At 36.1% G+C, this 15,661-nt stretch overlaps 1 protein-coding gene and 1 long non-coding RNA gene across 11 annotated transcripts in view; one reads left to right on the top strand and one right to left on the bottom strand.

Moving 5' to 3' along the window:
• Positions 1-253: 253 nt before the first annotated feature.
• Positions 254-15,661, top strand: part of LOC112424774 (uncharacterized) — a 53,406-nt gene continuing 37,998 nt past the window's right edge. The window contains exon 1 of one of the 2 annotated variants that reach the window (XR_011619503.1): positions 254-283. This is a non-coding gene — a long non-coding RNA (uncharacterized lncRNA). Of the gene's footprint in view, positions 284-9,662; positions 9,699-15,661 lie in introns of those variants that run through there. The other variant, XR_011619504.1, reaches the window with a different exon arrangement.
• Positions 7,748-15,661, bottom strand: part of LOC105470801 (ArfGAP with coiled-coil, ankyrin repeat and PH domains 2) — a 175,644-nt gene continuing 167,730 nt past the window's right edge. For 8 of the 9 annotated variants that reach the window (XM_011723062.2, XM_071090620.1, XM_011723064.2 and 5 more), the window contains 2 exons: positions 15,208-15,269; positions 7,748-8,535 (listed from right to left, as the gene is read on the bottom strand). In XM_011723062.2, coding sequence (XP_011721364.1) covers positions 8,435-8,535; positions 15,208-15,269 — 163 coding nt within the window. In that variant the 3' untranslated portion in view covers positions 7,748-8,434. Of the gene's footprint in view, positions 8,536-14,603; positions 14,776-15,207; positions 15,270-15,661 lie in introns of all 9 variants that reach the window. The other variant, XR_011619502.1, reaches the window with a different exon arrangement.

Raw genomic sequence — 15,661 nt, 5'->3', positions numbered from 1 at the left:
AAAAAGCAGTTAGAACAGTGCCTACCAATAAACTCTACTAAAGACACCACACTCCTTTTTTAAAGCCTAAATATCCAACACATGCGAAAACACAATTCGGCAACCATAAGCTTTTCTGGGGTATTTACAAATAAACCCCAAATCTCTCTTAAAGCTTTATTATATGTTCCACAGGCTCTCCAAGAAGCATGCTAGAGTATTATTAAATTCTAATTACTGTTCACTAATAAAGGAGAATTCTAGAATTCGTGCCTTTTCGTCCCCTACCTACACCATCAATAAGGTGAGTTTTTTTTTCCCCCTCTTATTTTATAATCAATTTATTCAACAAACATTTCTTCGAACCTTTGTAAGAACACTACTCCCGGAATTTATGGCTAAGACATAATGATCATTTAAATTTTACATAAGGTGTGACCGGATGTGGTGGCTCATGCCTGTAATTCCAGCACTTTGGGAGGCTGAGTTAGGCAGATGCTGAGGTGTGCAGATCATGAGGTCAGGAGTTTGAGGCCGGCCTGACCAACACGGTGAAACTCCCGTCCCTACTAAAAATACAAAAATTAGCTGGGCATGGTGGCTGGCGCCTGTAGTCCCAGCTACTCAGGAGGCTGAGGCAGGAGAATCGTTTGAACCCGGGAGGTGGAGGTTGCAGTGAGCCGAGATCGCACCACTGTACTCTAGCCTGGGTGACAGGGTGAGGCTCCATCTCAAAAAACTAAAATTTTTAAAAAATCAAAAATACAAATAAAGTGCAGTGGTGGCGCGATCAGGCCACTGTAACAAAAAAATAAATTTTACACAGGAAGTCAGAAAAATAATTCTGACTTACTATATTGTTCTGACTTATCACTGATAATGCATCATTCTGACTTATCAATATTATTGTAGCTTATCATTCCCAATTATTTGCCTATAAATAAAAATTAAAAGTTGCAGCTTCCTGAAGTGTATTGCGGACAGAAAGCAAAAACAGTAGGTTCAAAGTAGCCAGTCAGCTATTTATCCAATAGATACTGAGTGCCTATAACATATGAAGCATAGTGGTAGCACAATTAAAAAGGATGCAGTATGACTGATGGTAATATTCGCTGTTTTCTCAGAGATAGGTAACTGGTGTATCATAACATGTCTAAATACACAAAGAACTTGAGTTAAGCACAATAACCTTTCAGTTCTAACTTTGGCCAAGTTCTCTGATTTCTGACCAGAGATTAGGTAAATGTTTTTCCTGTTGAGCCATTTCCACATTGTAAGGTTGCATAGATTATCCAACCTCTCTGCTTCAGACCCTGGCTTACATGTCACTGCCTACACAAATGATCTTTAAATACCTCCTATCCAGTGTCTGGGCTAAGTGCCATCCTCCACAATTCTGTGAGGGCCACCTATATATACTACCCTAGTCTCATCTTTCTTCATTGCAAGAACGTGACTCCAAGAGAACAGAATATACATTTGTTTTTTATTAACCACAATATACCCAGAACCTAACAGTGCCTACCACATTGGATGAGTCTCAAAAATATACTCAACCACTGAAGCACCATTATTTCTAGGAATTCTTCCTAATTTAAGAATGTTCTAAAATATTTAACCATAAGAATAAAGCAAGGCCAAGTATGGTGGCTTAGCCTGGGAATGGTGGGTTACGCCTGTAATCCCAGCATTTTGGGAGGCTGAGGCAGGCGGATCACCTGAGGTCAGGAGTTCGAGACTAGCCTGCCCAACATGGCGAAACACCATCTCTACTAAAAATACAAAAAATTAGCCAGGCATGGTGGCGGACACCTGTAATTCCAGCTACTTGAGAGGCTGAGGCAGGAGAATCGCTTGAACCCAGGAGGCGGAGGTTGCAGTGAGCCAAGATTGCGCCTCTGTACTCCAGCCCGGGGAAACAGAGCAAGACACTGTCTCAAAAAACAAACATAAAAATGAAGCAAAGTTAGGTTCATGAAGTTAAAAAATTGGAATCAAATGGTCATCAATGAAGTAGTTAAAGCTAAAATAATGCAGTCATTAAAAGTGATGTTTTCAACAAACTGCAGGTGGAAATCTTAAAAACAAATGGGTGAGGTGGCTCATGTCTGTACTCAAAGCTATGTGGGAGGCTGAGGTGGGAGAATCACTTGAATTCAGGAGTTCAAGGCTGCAGTGAGCTATGATTGCCACAGGACTCCAGCCTGGGCAACAGTGCAAGACCACATTTCCAAAAAAAAGAAAATAGTAATGGTAATAAGTGGAAGAAAAGTCTATACAAACTAAGAAACATATTCACTAACTGCAATGTATGGAACTTATGTGAATTCTGATTTGCACAATCTATTTTTAAAATCATATTTGAGACAACCAATTTGAATATTGATTATGTAGTTTTGTAGCTTAAGAAGTGTTACAATTTTTTAAACAGTCCTTAACTTTTAGATGTACATACAGAATGATTTGCTGGTGAAAGGTCTAGGATTTGGTTCAATAAAAAGTCCAGGAAAGGGGAAAAATGGGTAGGAGAATAAATATAAGCCATGGGCTTATATTATAGCTATTGAAGTTATTTTCTCTACTTGTACATGTTTGAAATTTCCCATAAATTTTAAGGTCTCCCCATCTATTAAGTGAAAAAGTGGGTAACAGTATGATCCCATTGCATAACTGTATAAATACACACACCCAAAGGTCTAGAAGGGTATACACCAAAAAAGTAACAGTATCTCCCTCAGTACTATCCAGTAGAACTTCCTGTGACAATATATATATTCTACAATCTCCCCTGTTCAAAACAGTAGTCACTGGCCACATGGGGCTACCAAGTTCTTAAAATGCAGCAGTAAGATTGAGGAAATGAACTCTGTCTAATTCTAATTAAGTAGCCACATGTAGCTAGTGAGTTCCATTTTGGACAGCACAGGTAAGACAATGGAATTGTGAATGAGTCTCTTGCTTCTTCTTAACATTTCTCCACAAGCAAAAAGCTTTGTTTTTGCAATAATTAAAAAATTAAACTGTTTTCACTTAAAATATTTACAGACTACTGATGTGGGTTCTCCACAGAACTATTCTGAAAATGAAATGAAGCTGAATAAAACAAGTTATATTGAAAAGTTTATGTGTCTGCTTTCAATTAGCTCTTTTTAAAAGCAAATGCAGGTGATTCACTTCGTTTGGTTTTTTCAACCTTCCATTCCTTCAGTCCCAATCACAGACAAACATGTGTGTCTGTTTACCAAAAGGATAAAATGTGAATGTACTGCATAGATTAGGGACATTAATGTCCATCATAATGGAAAAAAATTAGAGCAAGCCCCTCCCCACCCCCCCCAAAAAAAAGCTTTTTATCTTTTTGCCAAAGAATTAGGGGCCATAACAGCTCTGCGAACAGAGAATTGTATAGTTAAAAGATCCAAATGGATTTATTGATTGAAGTAATCAGCAAATAGGATGAATGTGGATTTGAAAGGGCTGGGAAGAAATACAGTACCTTAAAAATAACTGCTGGTGGCCGGGCGCGGTGGCTCAAGCCTGTAATCCCAGCACTTTGGGAGGCCGAGACGGGCGGATCACGAGCTCAGGAGATCGAGACCATCCTGGCTAACACGGTGAAACCCCGTCTCTACTAAAAATACAAAAAACTAGCCGGGTGAGGTGGCGGGCGCCTGTAGTCCCAGCTACTCGGGAGGCTGAGGCAGGAGAATGGCATAAACCTGGGGGGCGGAGCTTGCAGTGAGCTGAGATCCGGCCACTGTACTCCAACCTGGGCGGCAGAGCGAGACTCCGTCTCAAAAAAAAAAAAAAAAAAAAAAAAAAAAAAAAAAATAACTGCTGGTGACAGATATGTTCACAGTGTATTTCACAAGAAAATGTAAGTCAGCATGAAAGAACTAAGCCAGAGGTGAGATTTTTATTGACTTATTGTAATTTTTTGGCATACAAAGTACTTAATCAAGTATATTTACAATTCTTACATAATGTACATTTTGGAATAAAGATAATGTACTTTGCTCCATTTATAATGAGAAACTATTGTAAAACTACATTCATGAATTAGATACAAATCCTCTACATACTAATAAAAAGTAAATGGACTGTTGGTTATACATTCTTTAAAATATACCTTTTCACAGGTAGCAAGAAATAGTACATGTAATAAGTCTTTATGACTGGAATGATCCAGAAATATCACAAAGCACGAGTAAACACATATATAAAAGTAGCTCATCATTTCCAAAAGTTAACCTTTAGCCTTTGTGTAAAATAAATGGTGCCAACAACCTTTATAATGTAGCAAGCTTTCCCTGTTTAATATCCAAAAAATGGAGGGTGGGGAGGTTGAAGAAAATTAAGAAATTCAGCAAATAAGATAGTGAAAAGACCAATGCAGAGAAAAGTTTATGTAATCAAACCTTGCTTTGTCTCCACATTATCACATTTTAAGTGGATAAATTTATGTAAACAGAAAAAGATGTCCACAAAACCGTATCTGTAGATGTCATCTGGAAGCATCAATAAATTGATAAGTATATGGTGAATTAAAATTACTTTTATAATGTTTTGCGTTCATTAATGTTATGGCAAAAATGTAAGATTTCCTACAATTTTGTCTTCAGATCCCAATCGAGCCCTTCAAACTTTTATTCAGGTTCTCCAGATTATTTGGAGTCTTTGTTATCAAAGCACAAGGAAAGCTGGCATTCATTATCAGACTTTGCTGCTTTACAATGATTTCAAATCATTTCATGATACAAATAAAGTGCCTCTGACTGGTAGTCAGACCTGGGTAATGGTGCCAACTCTGCCACCAGCTAGCAAATCAAATGACCCTGCTCTGTAAAACAAAAGGAGCACCCTAGGGTCAAAAAAGTAGACAACTTCGGAGCTCTTAGATTAAGATCTCAGAATCCAGGGAGATAAAGCAATGCCAAAGTACACTGTAAGTAGCAAAACAGTATACAAAGGATGTTTTTATGTTTTCACCTTGTTTCATTCCACTCATTTTAATTGTGAGGAGCCCTGAATCCAAAAAGGGTAGTGACTACTAGTCTAGTGCTCCTTCCACTGTATCATGCGGTTCTAAAGTCATTCTGGACATACAATCTATAAAAATACATCATTCTTCCAGCTCATGTCCATGGTCCAAAGTGATATTATACAGAAGTGTTATCTGACAATATAAGAATGATCTGGGAATGTCTGATTATTCAAAATGGTAGTAAATTTAGTCTTACACACAATTTACTGCGACCATACTTAATATGCATAAAATATTTTTAAAATACAAACTTAAATTGGCCAGATTCTGAATGTGTATTTTTTTCTTTTTCAAAATGCACTCATGAAGAACCAAAGTTCATATTCCAAATTAAATCTGTATGTCTGGAAAAGTAACCATTCAAAGTTCATTAAAATCTACAGTGAAAACCAGTATAAATCAGGCAAACACCATAATCTAATATCAGGAAATTTCTGAATTCCTAAGGATTATATTAAAGGTAACTTTTAAAACCTTAGAAATCTTAAGCACATAAATGTTGTAATGAAACACTGCAAATAACTGCTCAATTACTTTTATTCTAGCTCTAACATGAAATTGCATTTTATTAACTCTTCATAGTGCTATTCTTATTTTGATATGAATCTAATTTTTAAGTTAGTAAGCTAAAGATAATGAGCTAATAGATTAATAAGGAGTAAGAAATTAATAATAGCAGATAAGTTATGGAAAGAAAACAAAAAGGCCAATTACACTGACCAATGAAGCCCAGAAGCATGACTCACATTGTTTAAACTATGATTGCTTATAATGCACTGAATAATTCACAGCATAACATAACTCAGATTTGTTACACACCATAGAAAAGCTATTAGCTGACATGGCTAAATTCACCTAAGAGCCAACCTACCTTGTAACTATTAATTTAATTTAAAGCCTTGCTGTTTACTCCATCATTTCTGCCAAATGCAGTCCAAATTGGGTCTCAGCATATTTAAGAAATGAAGTCACAGAAATGTATTTCTGTATTGCCAGCCTCCCTGCAATATTAAAGATTTTGCTTTCTCTGAAGATATTCTGAACCATGATCATCTTTAGGGCACTTCAAATACATTTCTGACCACTAAATTTAAGTAGATACTAATTACTGCCACATTAACAACTCATAACTCAAGCCGCAGGAGGTAAGCGTGTCATAAGGAATTGCCTTTGCAACCACAGAGACTCCAGAGGTGATCTGAAGCACACACCAATGGCCAGATCCAAAAGGAAAACTGCCTCGATTTCCTCAGACAAAGGTCAGGATCTTTAGGAATGAAATCCTGGGATTAAAACAGGCAGGGGCACTATCACTGATGGAAAAGTGAGGTTTCTTTCTTTTTAACATTCTTCTTTTCTTTGAGCTTCTTGGTCAAATAATTTCAAGGTACACGCTAATAAAAACTACAAATCAGATTTTTGCCTTTAGTGAAGGTACCTAAAAAGCCAGATGATCTATGACTTTGAGATCACACAGCAAAGATAAAAATTTAATGTTCCTGTTATTGTTATAATTAAATACAATGCTGTGGGAGTTAGCATTTCCTCAGAAATAATTCACAAATATATTTTTATCCTCATCTAACATATAGTGACTATTACTAAATAAGCATTGCGTGCATGCAATTTGGCCAAATTATGGAACCTTTTCTGTGATGTGAACTTATTTCAATATAATTCCTGCTTGGCTAGATTCTGATTTGACGTTTAATCAATTTGTAAAACTCCAGTTACTGGGAAATGTTAGAAAATTTATCTATAATTGGATCATAACATTTTTAAATATTTAAAAACCTCTTTTATTTAGAAAGTATCAATAATATCATTTACATATAATTTCTAAAAGAAGAATAAACTTAATTGTTGACAACAATGGAAAGGAATCAAAACGCAAATTAGGCTGGGTGCAGTGGCTCACGCCTGTAATCCCAACACTCTGGAAGGCCAAAGCGGGCTGATCATCTGAGGTCAGGAATTCGAGACCAACCTGGCCAAAATGGTGAAACTCGTCTTTACTAAAAACACAAAACAGCTGGGCATGGTGGCGGGTGCCCGTAGTCCCAGCTACTTGGGAGGCTGAGGCAGGAGAATGGCGTGAACCCGGGAGGAAGAGTCTGCAGTGAGCTGAGATCACGCCACTGCACTCCAGCCTCAGTGACAGAGCAAGACGCCATCTCAAAAAAAAAAAAAAAAAAAGGCAAATTAATTATTTTATACTTGATAAGACATTTCAAAGATGGAATCAGACTAATTTGTGGCATATAAATGGTAATATGTTTATCCATAATATTTTGGAATTCAGGGGTCTGTGAATCATGTAACCGAACACTAAAGCTATATACATGATATAATTTAAAAGAATGTACACTGTGTACAAGTACACAAAATAGATGTAGAAAAAAATAAACAGTAATTTATTGCTATATATTTTAGTATTAACTAAGAATAAGTGGGGTTCTTTTTCTCCTTTGTACAGAGATTCTTTCACTAGGAGCAACAGCAAAACTATATCTTTAAAAGGACAAATTTCAAATATAAAAATGGCCTATATTATTTTATAAATTGATTTTTCCTTTAAAAGTTAAATTTTGATGAAAGCATAATTTTGCAACATTCAAGCAACCTGTTAGACACAGTTTTATTACATCGATACATCTGTCAAGGCTTCAGGAAATCAACCCAACAATGAAGAACTACACATTTTGAACTGGGTTTTTTTGTGTGTGTGATTAAAATTTGCTGCATAAAATAAATCTAAAGGACTGAATTATGGTCTACCTGTACAGCCATTATACATACATACATTAAAGTACTGGACAATAACCTGTCATCTAAGAAGTATAACTGCATTTATGAACAAATGGGGAAAACACATTCTCTGGTTCTAATAAATCGTATATTGAGTGTATGAAAGCTAGGTTACCAAAACACATAAACACACACACCTATTTCTGAACCACCAAAAATCATTAGGAAAGCTAAAGAAAAAACATATTCTTGAGGCAGGCAGGACAGTTGGCTCCCACTTGATGAAGACATGCTTGACTGAATGATCCTGGGCAAGACGCACGGTGGGAAAAATTCAGTGCTACCACCCATTGGCAAAAGAATCATTTTCATCTGACCTCCTAGCATCTTGTAACCTAGAGATGGCCTAAATCTAGACTGAACTTTTATCTACAGAAATAGCCCTTTAAATAGGCTTTTTTAATAAAAGAGGTCCTAAATTAGGTTCCTCTCCAACTACTAGATAACTGTTTTAATTTGTAAATATATGAATGGGTACCTTTTTTCCAAGCCATTCAATATCTACCAAAATTAAGTAGAATTAAAGCAGTAAAAAATTGTGAAGTTTTAGCTGTATACATTAGGGGGTCACCAGATTTCATATTTTCCCATTTAAAAAAAAATTCAGAATTTCTGTGAATCTTGCTGGAAACGATTTAGTTTCTCTGGATTATTGGATGCCATTTGGGAAAAATCACGAAATATGTCCTGGTAAGTTTCATCACCTGCATGAAATAAAATAAAGACACTTTAAACATTTACACAAGTATTAATAAAACAACATTCATATTTATTACTAGTACTATTTTATAATTCATTACATTAAAATTTTGTTCAGATGAGCATTTTTGGAAGAAAAGGGGCAACTAAAAATAAATGCTGAAAAATTATGTAACGAAAGAAAAAAAAAAACTATACCTGAAAAAAGCACCTCAGATGCAGCCACAGAAGAAAGCTCGGAGTTAGAAAAGAGCAAAGATGCAAGTGTGTTAAAGCAATGTGAAGAAATACGTTTATTAACACATGAGGGGGAAAGTCATTCTAAATGAGTTATAGTAAATGAGACCTCCTTTCAATAAATGTTTCCCTTGATAAAGGCCAAAAGAAATGACTAAAACCTAAATACTAATGTTTTGGATGGATGCAAGTTATTAACAAGACAAACCGATAATCAGGACAAACTGATACTCAGGGAAAAATAATACTGTCTCTTAATTAAAAGGAATTTAAAAGAGCATGTAAAAAAGTAATTTTTTAGTCAAACTTTAGTGCGTAATTAAAACTAATGCACCTACATCCACTGCTTACTAAACTCATAAAATCTGGTCAGGTGTAGTGCCTCACGCCTATAATCCCAACACTTTGGGAGGCTAAGGGGTGGTCGGGGGGAGAACTGGTTGAGGCCAGGAGTTCAAGACCAGTCTGGGCAACATGCTGAGACTATGTCTCTACAAAAATTAACAACAAAATCCTAGAAAATGGCTTTAAGGTAGGGCGTGGTGGCTCATGCCTGCAATCCCAGCACTTTGGGAGGCCGAAGCGGGCAGATCACCTGAGGTCAGGAGTTTGAGACCAGTCCGGCCAACAGGATGAAACGCTGCCTCCACTAAAAATACAAAAATTAGCCAGGCGTGGTGGTGAGTGCCTGTAATCCTAGCTACTCGGGAGGCTGAGGCAGAAGAATTGCTTGAACCCAGGAGGTGGAGGTTGCAGTGAGCCGAGATCGCGCCACTGCACTCCATCCTGGGCGACAGAGCAAGACTCTGTCTCAAAAAAAAAAAAAGAAAAAAAAAAAGGCTTTAAAATCATAGTTTTGCATATTTAAAAGTTGGGTTTGTTTTTGTTTTGCTGCAGGTCATATGAGCAAGAATGCTATGACAAAATGCAAGTAAATACCAAGGACATCTGTTAAATTAGAAAAATAAATGTGTATATGTATAAATATGTTGTCGAGAAAGAGATTATAGATACTGATATTATAGCTGACTGAATACCATTTTTCTTGTCATGAGAAACTAAATATACACACACATACAGATCAATCCCTCAGACAAAGGAATCTTATTTTCAAGACAAATCATTCATCATTAATGCTTCCTGCTAACATTAGCCTTATACAAATGCTTGGCATAATTCTGTTCTTAAGATTTCAACCACAGAATACTGTTTTTGAATATTATTGTTGTAACATGTTTTATAATTATCTCCTATAAGATACCTTGCATTCTCAAGCCTGTAATCCCAGCACTTTGGGAGGCTGAGACGGGCGATCACGAGGTCAGGAGATCGAGACCATCCTGGCTAACACGGTGAAACCCCGTCTCTACTAAAAATACAAAAAAAACTAGCAGGGCGAGGTGGCGAGTGTCTGTAGTCCCAGCTACTCAGGAGGCTGAGGCAGAAGAATGGCGTAAACCCGGGAGGCGGAGCTTGCAGTGAGCCGAGATCCGGCCACTGCACTCCAGCCTGGGTGACAGAGCGAGACTCCGTCTCAAAAAAAAAAAAAAAAAAAAGATACCTTGCATCCATCTTATAACACACTCATTGCTACAGTTGTTGTTAATAGTGCAGTAAGTTTTGTCAGTTTTTAAAAGGTGAGATTTTTGAGGCAAGAGATGTCATACCAAAAGCTAGAGAATTAAAAAAAAGTGAGGATAGGAATAAAGATCTAGTAAAAAGGTCTAACAGCATAAGCCAAGATTTTGAATTAAAAAATTTTAATACTTTTGGCCAGGCGCGGTGGCTCACGCCTGTAATCCCAGCACTTTGGGAGGCTAAGGCAGGCGGATCACAAGGTCAGGAGATCGAGACCATCCTGGCTAACACGGTGAAATCCCGTCTCTACTGAAAATACAAAAAATTAGCCAGGCGTGGTGGCGGGCGCCTGTAGTCCCAGCTACTTGGGAGGCTGAGGCAGGAGAATGGCGTGAACCTGGGAGGCGGAGCTTGCAGTGAGCCAAGTTCAGGCCACTGCACTCCAGCCTGGGTGACAGAGCAAGACTCTGCCTCAAAAAAAAAAAGGTTTTTTTTTTAACACTTTTTAGTCACTTTTTATATTTAGTCTAGGTAAAAAGCAACTTATTAACATCTCTATATAGTTTTCATTTAGCCCTGGAAATTTATTCCTGACTTGAATCAATCAATTAAACCTAATCAGTCTACTTTAAAAAGAAAAAAACAGTAAGAAGAGATTATTAACAGGTGGCTGAGAGTAACTAACATCTAACTCATATTGACATGACCAAAATAAAAGGTTGATACGCTGGAACAACTGGTAAGACAATCCAATTATACCCATGATTTCGTAAAAGTTTACTTCCACATCAAAAGACAAACATTGCTATTCTCATTTTTAACCATTCTAAAAGATATAAAATAAATAGAGAAGAGAGCAACAAATAGCAACAAACCATATAAAATATTTTTTCTAATTTTTAGATATTGAATTAAAATATTTAAAATATTTATTGTAAACATTATAAATATTTTTAAAAGACTATTTAAACTGGATAGTCTGGAATTTTCCTTTCCAAGAAAGTGTAAAGTGCAGATTATAATACAAAAATACCACAAAGATTTTACCATTCAACACTAGAAGTAACTTAAAAGGCACACATTATACATTCAAGAAGAAACAGGAAGAAGGGTCTAGCAGACGTGAATACCAAACAGTCTACAGGTAGCACCAGATGAGCACTGTTAAGTATTACAACAGTACAATGGCAATATATGGCTTCTACTATTAGCAATGCATATTTTGTGTAACAAGCTATGGAATTTTTTAAATGGTTTCTGTTTTTGTTTTTAAATCATCTAGTACCTATTACAGAAGTATATTTTAGTAGAACCATTGTACCATGCAAAACAAATTATAAGACTCTATTAAATGTTTCCTGGAATGAAAGTGTTGGTGCTATAATAATCATTGGTTTCACTGACTGAATACATTTAAAAAGCGTTAATACAAAAGGAAGTTGCCACCTTCACATACACACACAAAACTTTTTGTTAACATTTAGCTTCTAACAAAACATTAATTAATGCACTGTTAAAGTACTACCTTTCTTAGATCTCAAAACGTGTTGCCAAAAGCAAAGCAAACGTTACAAGAACAATAGTGACCAAGATATTTAATACAACTAACACAAATTGAACTTCAATGTGATTTTTTAATATTTAAATATAATTTTGATTACTTAGAATTTTTCCCAAGGCAAATATAATTTGTCTACATAACAACAACCCAGAATATGCTGCCATGGAATGTTCCCAGAAATACATTTAACAGTTTATTATAAATGGTAAACAACTAATCACTCAACATTTATAATACTAAGCATATTCTTTAAACTTAACCACATTCTATTTCCCTTCAGACACTTAACTATTCTATGTGCCTGGACAGCTCTGAGTTTTTAAAATGCAGACTGCTGTGTTTCCACTGACAGTTTAAATTTATTTTTAATTTTTGGTATTCAGAATATCTACCACAACAGCAGTTATGACGATTCAAGAGTTTGCTGATTTTGCTCTTGAAATGTACTCCCCTCAAAGGGATGGCAGCATGTGAGACCCACCCCCAGGTCATCATATGCGTGACCTTACCCCTTCTGGGTTGGTAACAGCTTACTTTCATAATTGCTTAGATCAACGATTCCCAACTTGTGCTTGCTACATACTCACATAACCAGCAGTGGGTCCCTAAAGCAGTGATGATTCTCAACTGGCTGAGAGCCTGCCAACGATCAAGAAGAGTCACAGAGCCAGAGACTGTGGGAACCACCAAACTGGTTTCCAATAATTGAGAGAAGAGTGTGCTGTTTCCCTTACCCACCCACGTCTCCTAAGGGCTACAGGGACTGCCAAAGAGAGACACACCTTCTTTTGAAAAAAAACGTGTGCTCTCACATCACCCCACGCAAGAAACAGGGAGTCCCAGGTCCTTAGGGTTGTACAGATAGAAAGTTCACAAGTGGGGTTTCTTAGAAATAAATCAGTGATTGCCAAAGATTACATCTGAATCTTTTAAAGGATAGAGCTCTTCATTATCAAAAGATTAAAAATACCTGCATTTAAGTTACCCAGAGTTCTGAAGTCTTGATAGTATTGCTAAGAAAACCAAAAAAGGATCCCAATAAAACAAGTAACCAAAGCGTTTGATAGAAAAATGTACAGTGATAAGCAGAGGAAAAACAAAGAGCCGCTGCCTGAGCCAAACATACCCGCTCTCTAAAGACTCATAAAGGAAAAGAACAGTAACCGGAGAGCAACTGCTATGCCATTTCACCATGTCCCCTGTCTACGCATAAAATTATCCTGCTTTAAATATCGGGCCCTCTGAATGAGTTAAAAATCTAACCCTTTTCAAGATGATCCTCAAATAAATTACAAAAATCTCAATTTTATTCTGATATACTATTTCCAGAACTCTGATCTTTTAACCTGTAGAATGCGAGAATGGTAGGAGAGCTTGTTTTAAAACGAGGCTTTTTTTTTCAAGTTTTCATTAAAATAAATTGGAAAAATCTTTTTTATACATTTTAAGTTTATGTATATATAAACTCAAAAATGACAGTGAAAGACATTTGAACGCTCCTAAATGATGGCAGCAGAAACCCAAGCAATTTGGGTGCAACTAGAAGTGGCAAGAATTTAGAGGCCCTCTCCTTTCAAGCTTCCCAACTTCAGAGAAGAGTCTACCACCGACCACCTGGCTAATGAGCTGGGTGAACGTCATCAGCAAACACCTTAAGGAAAGAGCAGCTAACCAAACACTGAAGTTAAAAATTTCAGGGGGAAAATAACTGTTCAACTTAAAATCTTGAGGTTCACTCTTCTCTCATAAATAGCAGGTCATATTCTTTAAACAATTTTTATTTTAAAGTGCTTAAACACAAAGGCCTCAAAAATGGCCTAGTAATACTATCAGTTAAGAATATCTGTTACAAAATTATAACCTATTTAAAATCTAACATTCAAGTTTAAAACAAATGGGTGAAATCCAGAATTAATGCTAGAGCTTCACCCTTAATCAGTGCTCTTACATCCTGGAACTTCATGAGCCGCCTAGTATTGTACGATCCATAGGATTAAAGTGGGACACCCTAGATGAGAAATATCTAGCTGAAGTGCCTCTATTCTTAACGTTCTTACTTGTTCCATATTAAATTAGGCCAAAAATAAGCAGTAGTAAATATGGTCCTCTGAGGAAAGAATGGCCTCACATTAATTATATATTTATCTCGTTAAAATAAATGGCTGAAGTACAGAAATTTCAAAATGTATTTAAGCAGGAAGAAGAGATGATATTACCAGGTCACTTTAAAAATAATGTAACCATATTCATTTTTAAAAAACCAAACCTACTCATTGCAAACTGAACATTCTCAAGTATTTTAGTCATGAATTCCTGAAATTTTTTACTAATGTGCATATAAATTTAAAACAGAGTAATTCACATACTCAAATTCATGAAACAAGAGAACCAATAATTACTCTCTTCTCTGTGAAAAATGTCTAATCAACGTGTTCATCAAAGAGAAGAATCTGATGGGCAATATTTCTTCCTTGACATCTTGATTCAAAGGTGAAAATTACTCAAAATGAAACTTGAGGTGATCATGAATTGAAATTTCTCAAGTAGAATAAATCTACTCTGCCATCAGCTGCAAAAAGTATTGTTCTAAATAATTCCACTTATCTAAGAGATAATGTACAACTGCCTGGAGGCAAAGCTTTAGCTTTAGATAAAATGAGACCTTTGCCCTCAGTCTTTCAAACTAGCTCCACTCACATCATGGACTTCTCCACCTGGTGAATTTTCATTTTAAATCTTCAACTCATTTTTAGATTGTAGTACAAAACTCATCAGTAAACGTTTTCTTGGTATTTTCCATACTGGCTTTTTATATGCCAGACACATGGTGATTTTTTTTTTTTCCCTGAACGTAATTTATAGAAATTCCCTGAATAACAAAAAGAAAACAATTTTGTTATATTCACTTGACAGCTAAAAAGAATTCCAAAAAGAAAACAACTATTTTGCTGCTGTAAGTATATAAAGAATATTTTTACCATTCCATTCACTTCACTGGAATGTATATGGAAGACATCTGTACAGCAAATAAAGAAGTCAGCAGCCAGAGTTAAATAGAGCAAGTCAACGTGTACTGTCATAGGAAGAGTTACGAATTTTTAAAGGCCCAGGATTAGCCACCCAAGGATTCAGTTAAGTACAGTACCAAGCTAACAACTCACAATTTACAAGTAGGTTATAAAAACTCTATAGTATCACATTAGTTTGCTAAAGAACTATGAATCTTCCAGTTGTAAACTGATAAATTCCTGAATGCATTTCTTATACTGCATTTCAGTATGGTTATTAGTAGAATATTGACCTGGCTGTCCATAAAGTCCTTCTGATTCCCGCATCTCTTCATTCATTCTTGCTAAACGTAACCTAAAAATAAATAAAATAGTGTTTTAGATGACATTATACAATGTCATAAACAAAGTCTATAAACAGGTAATACATGTACTAATGTAATTGTCTTTTATTTGCCATTAAAATAATCTGGCTTTTAGTTTATCAAACCCAGCAATCTGAGGTACAAAGGTAACTATCTCACCTTCATACAACTCTCAAGAGAAAGGACAATAAAACTTTTCCGACCACTGCATTTTAGTTCTATTTCAGCCGCATCCCTGCAGTACCTCTAGTGGCTTGCTTCCTCCAGATGCCTGAGAATTCCTGGCTCTTACAGCAACCTGTCAAATTTTAACTGCCAACTGTTGAAATTATTGCTTCTACAGTGCAGAAGTGAGACCCTGTCATAAGTTCACTCTGGTTCG

The sequence above is a fragment of the Macaca nemestrina genome, chromosome 2 (genome assembly GCF_043159975.1).
Source record: "Macaca nemestrina isolate mMacNem1 chromosome 2, mMacNem.hap1, whole genome shotgun sequence".
Taxonomy (NCBI): domain Eukaryota; kingdom Metazoa; phylum Chordata; class Mammalia; order Primates; family Cercopithecidae; genus Macaca; species Macaca nemestrina.
This window is presented reverse-complemented; position numbering and strand designations above follow the sequence as displayed.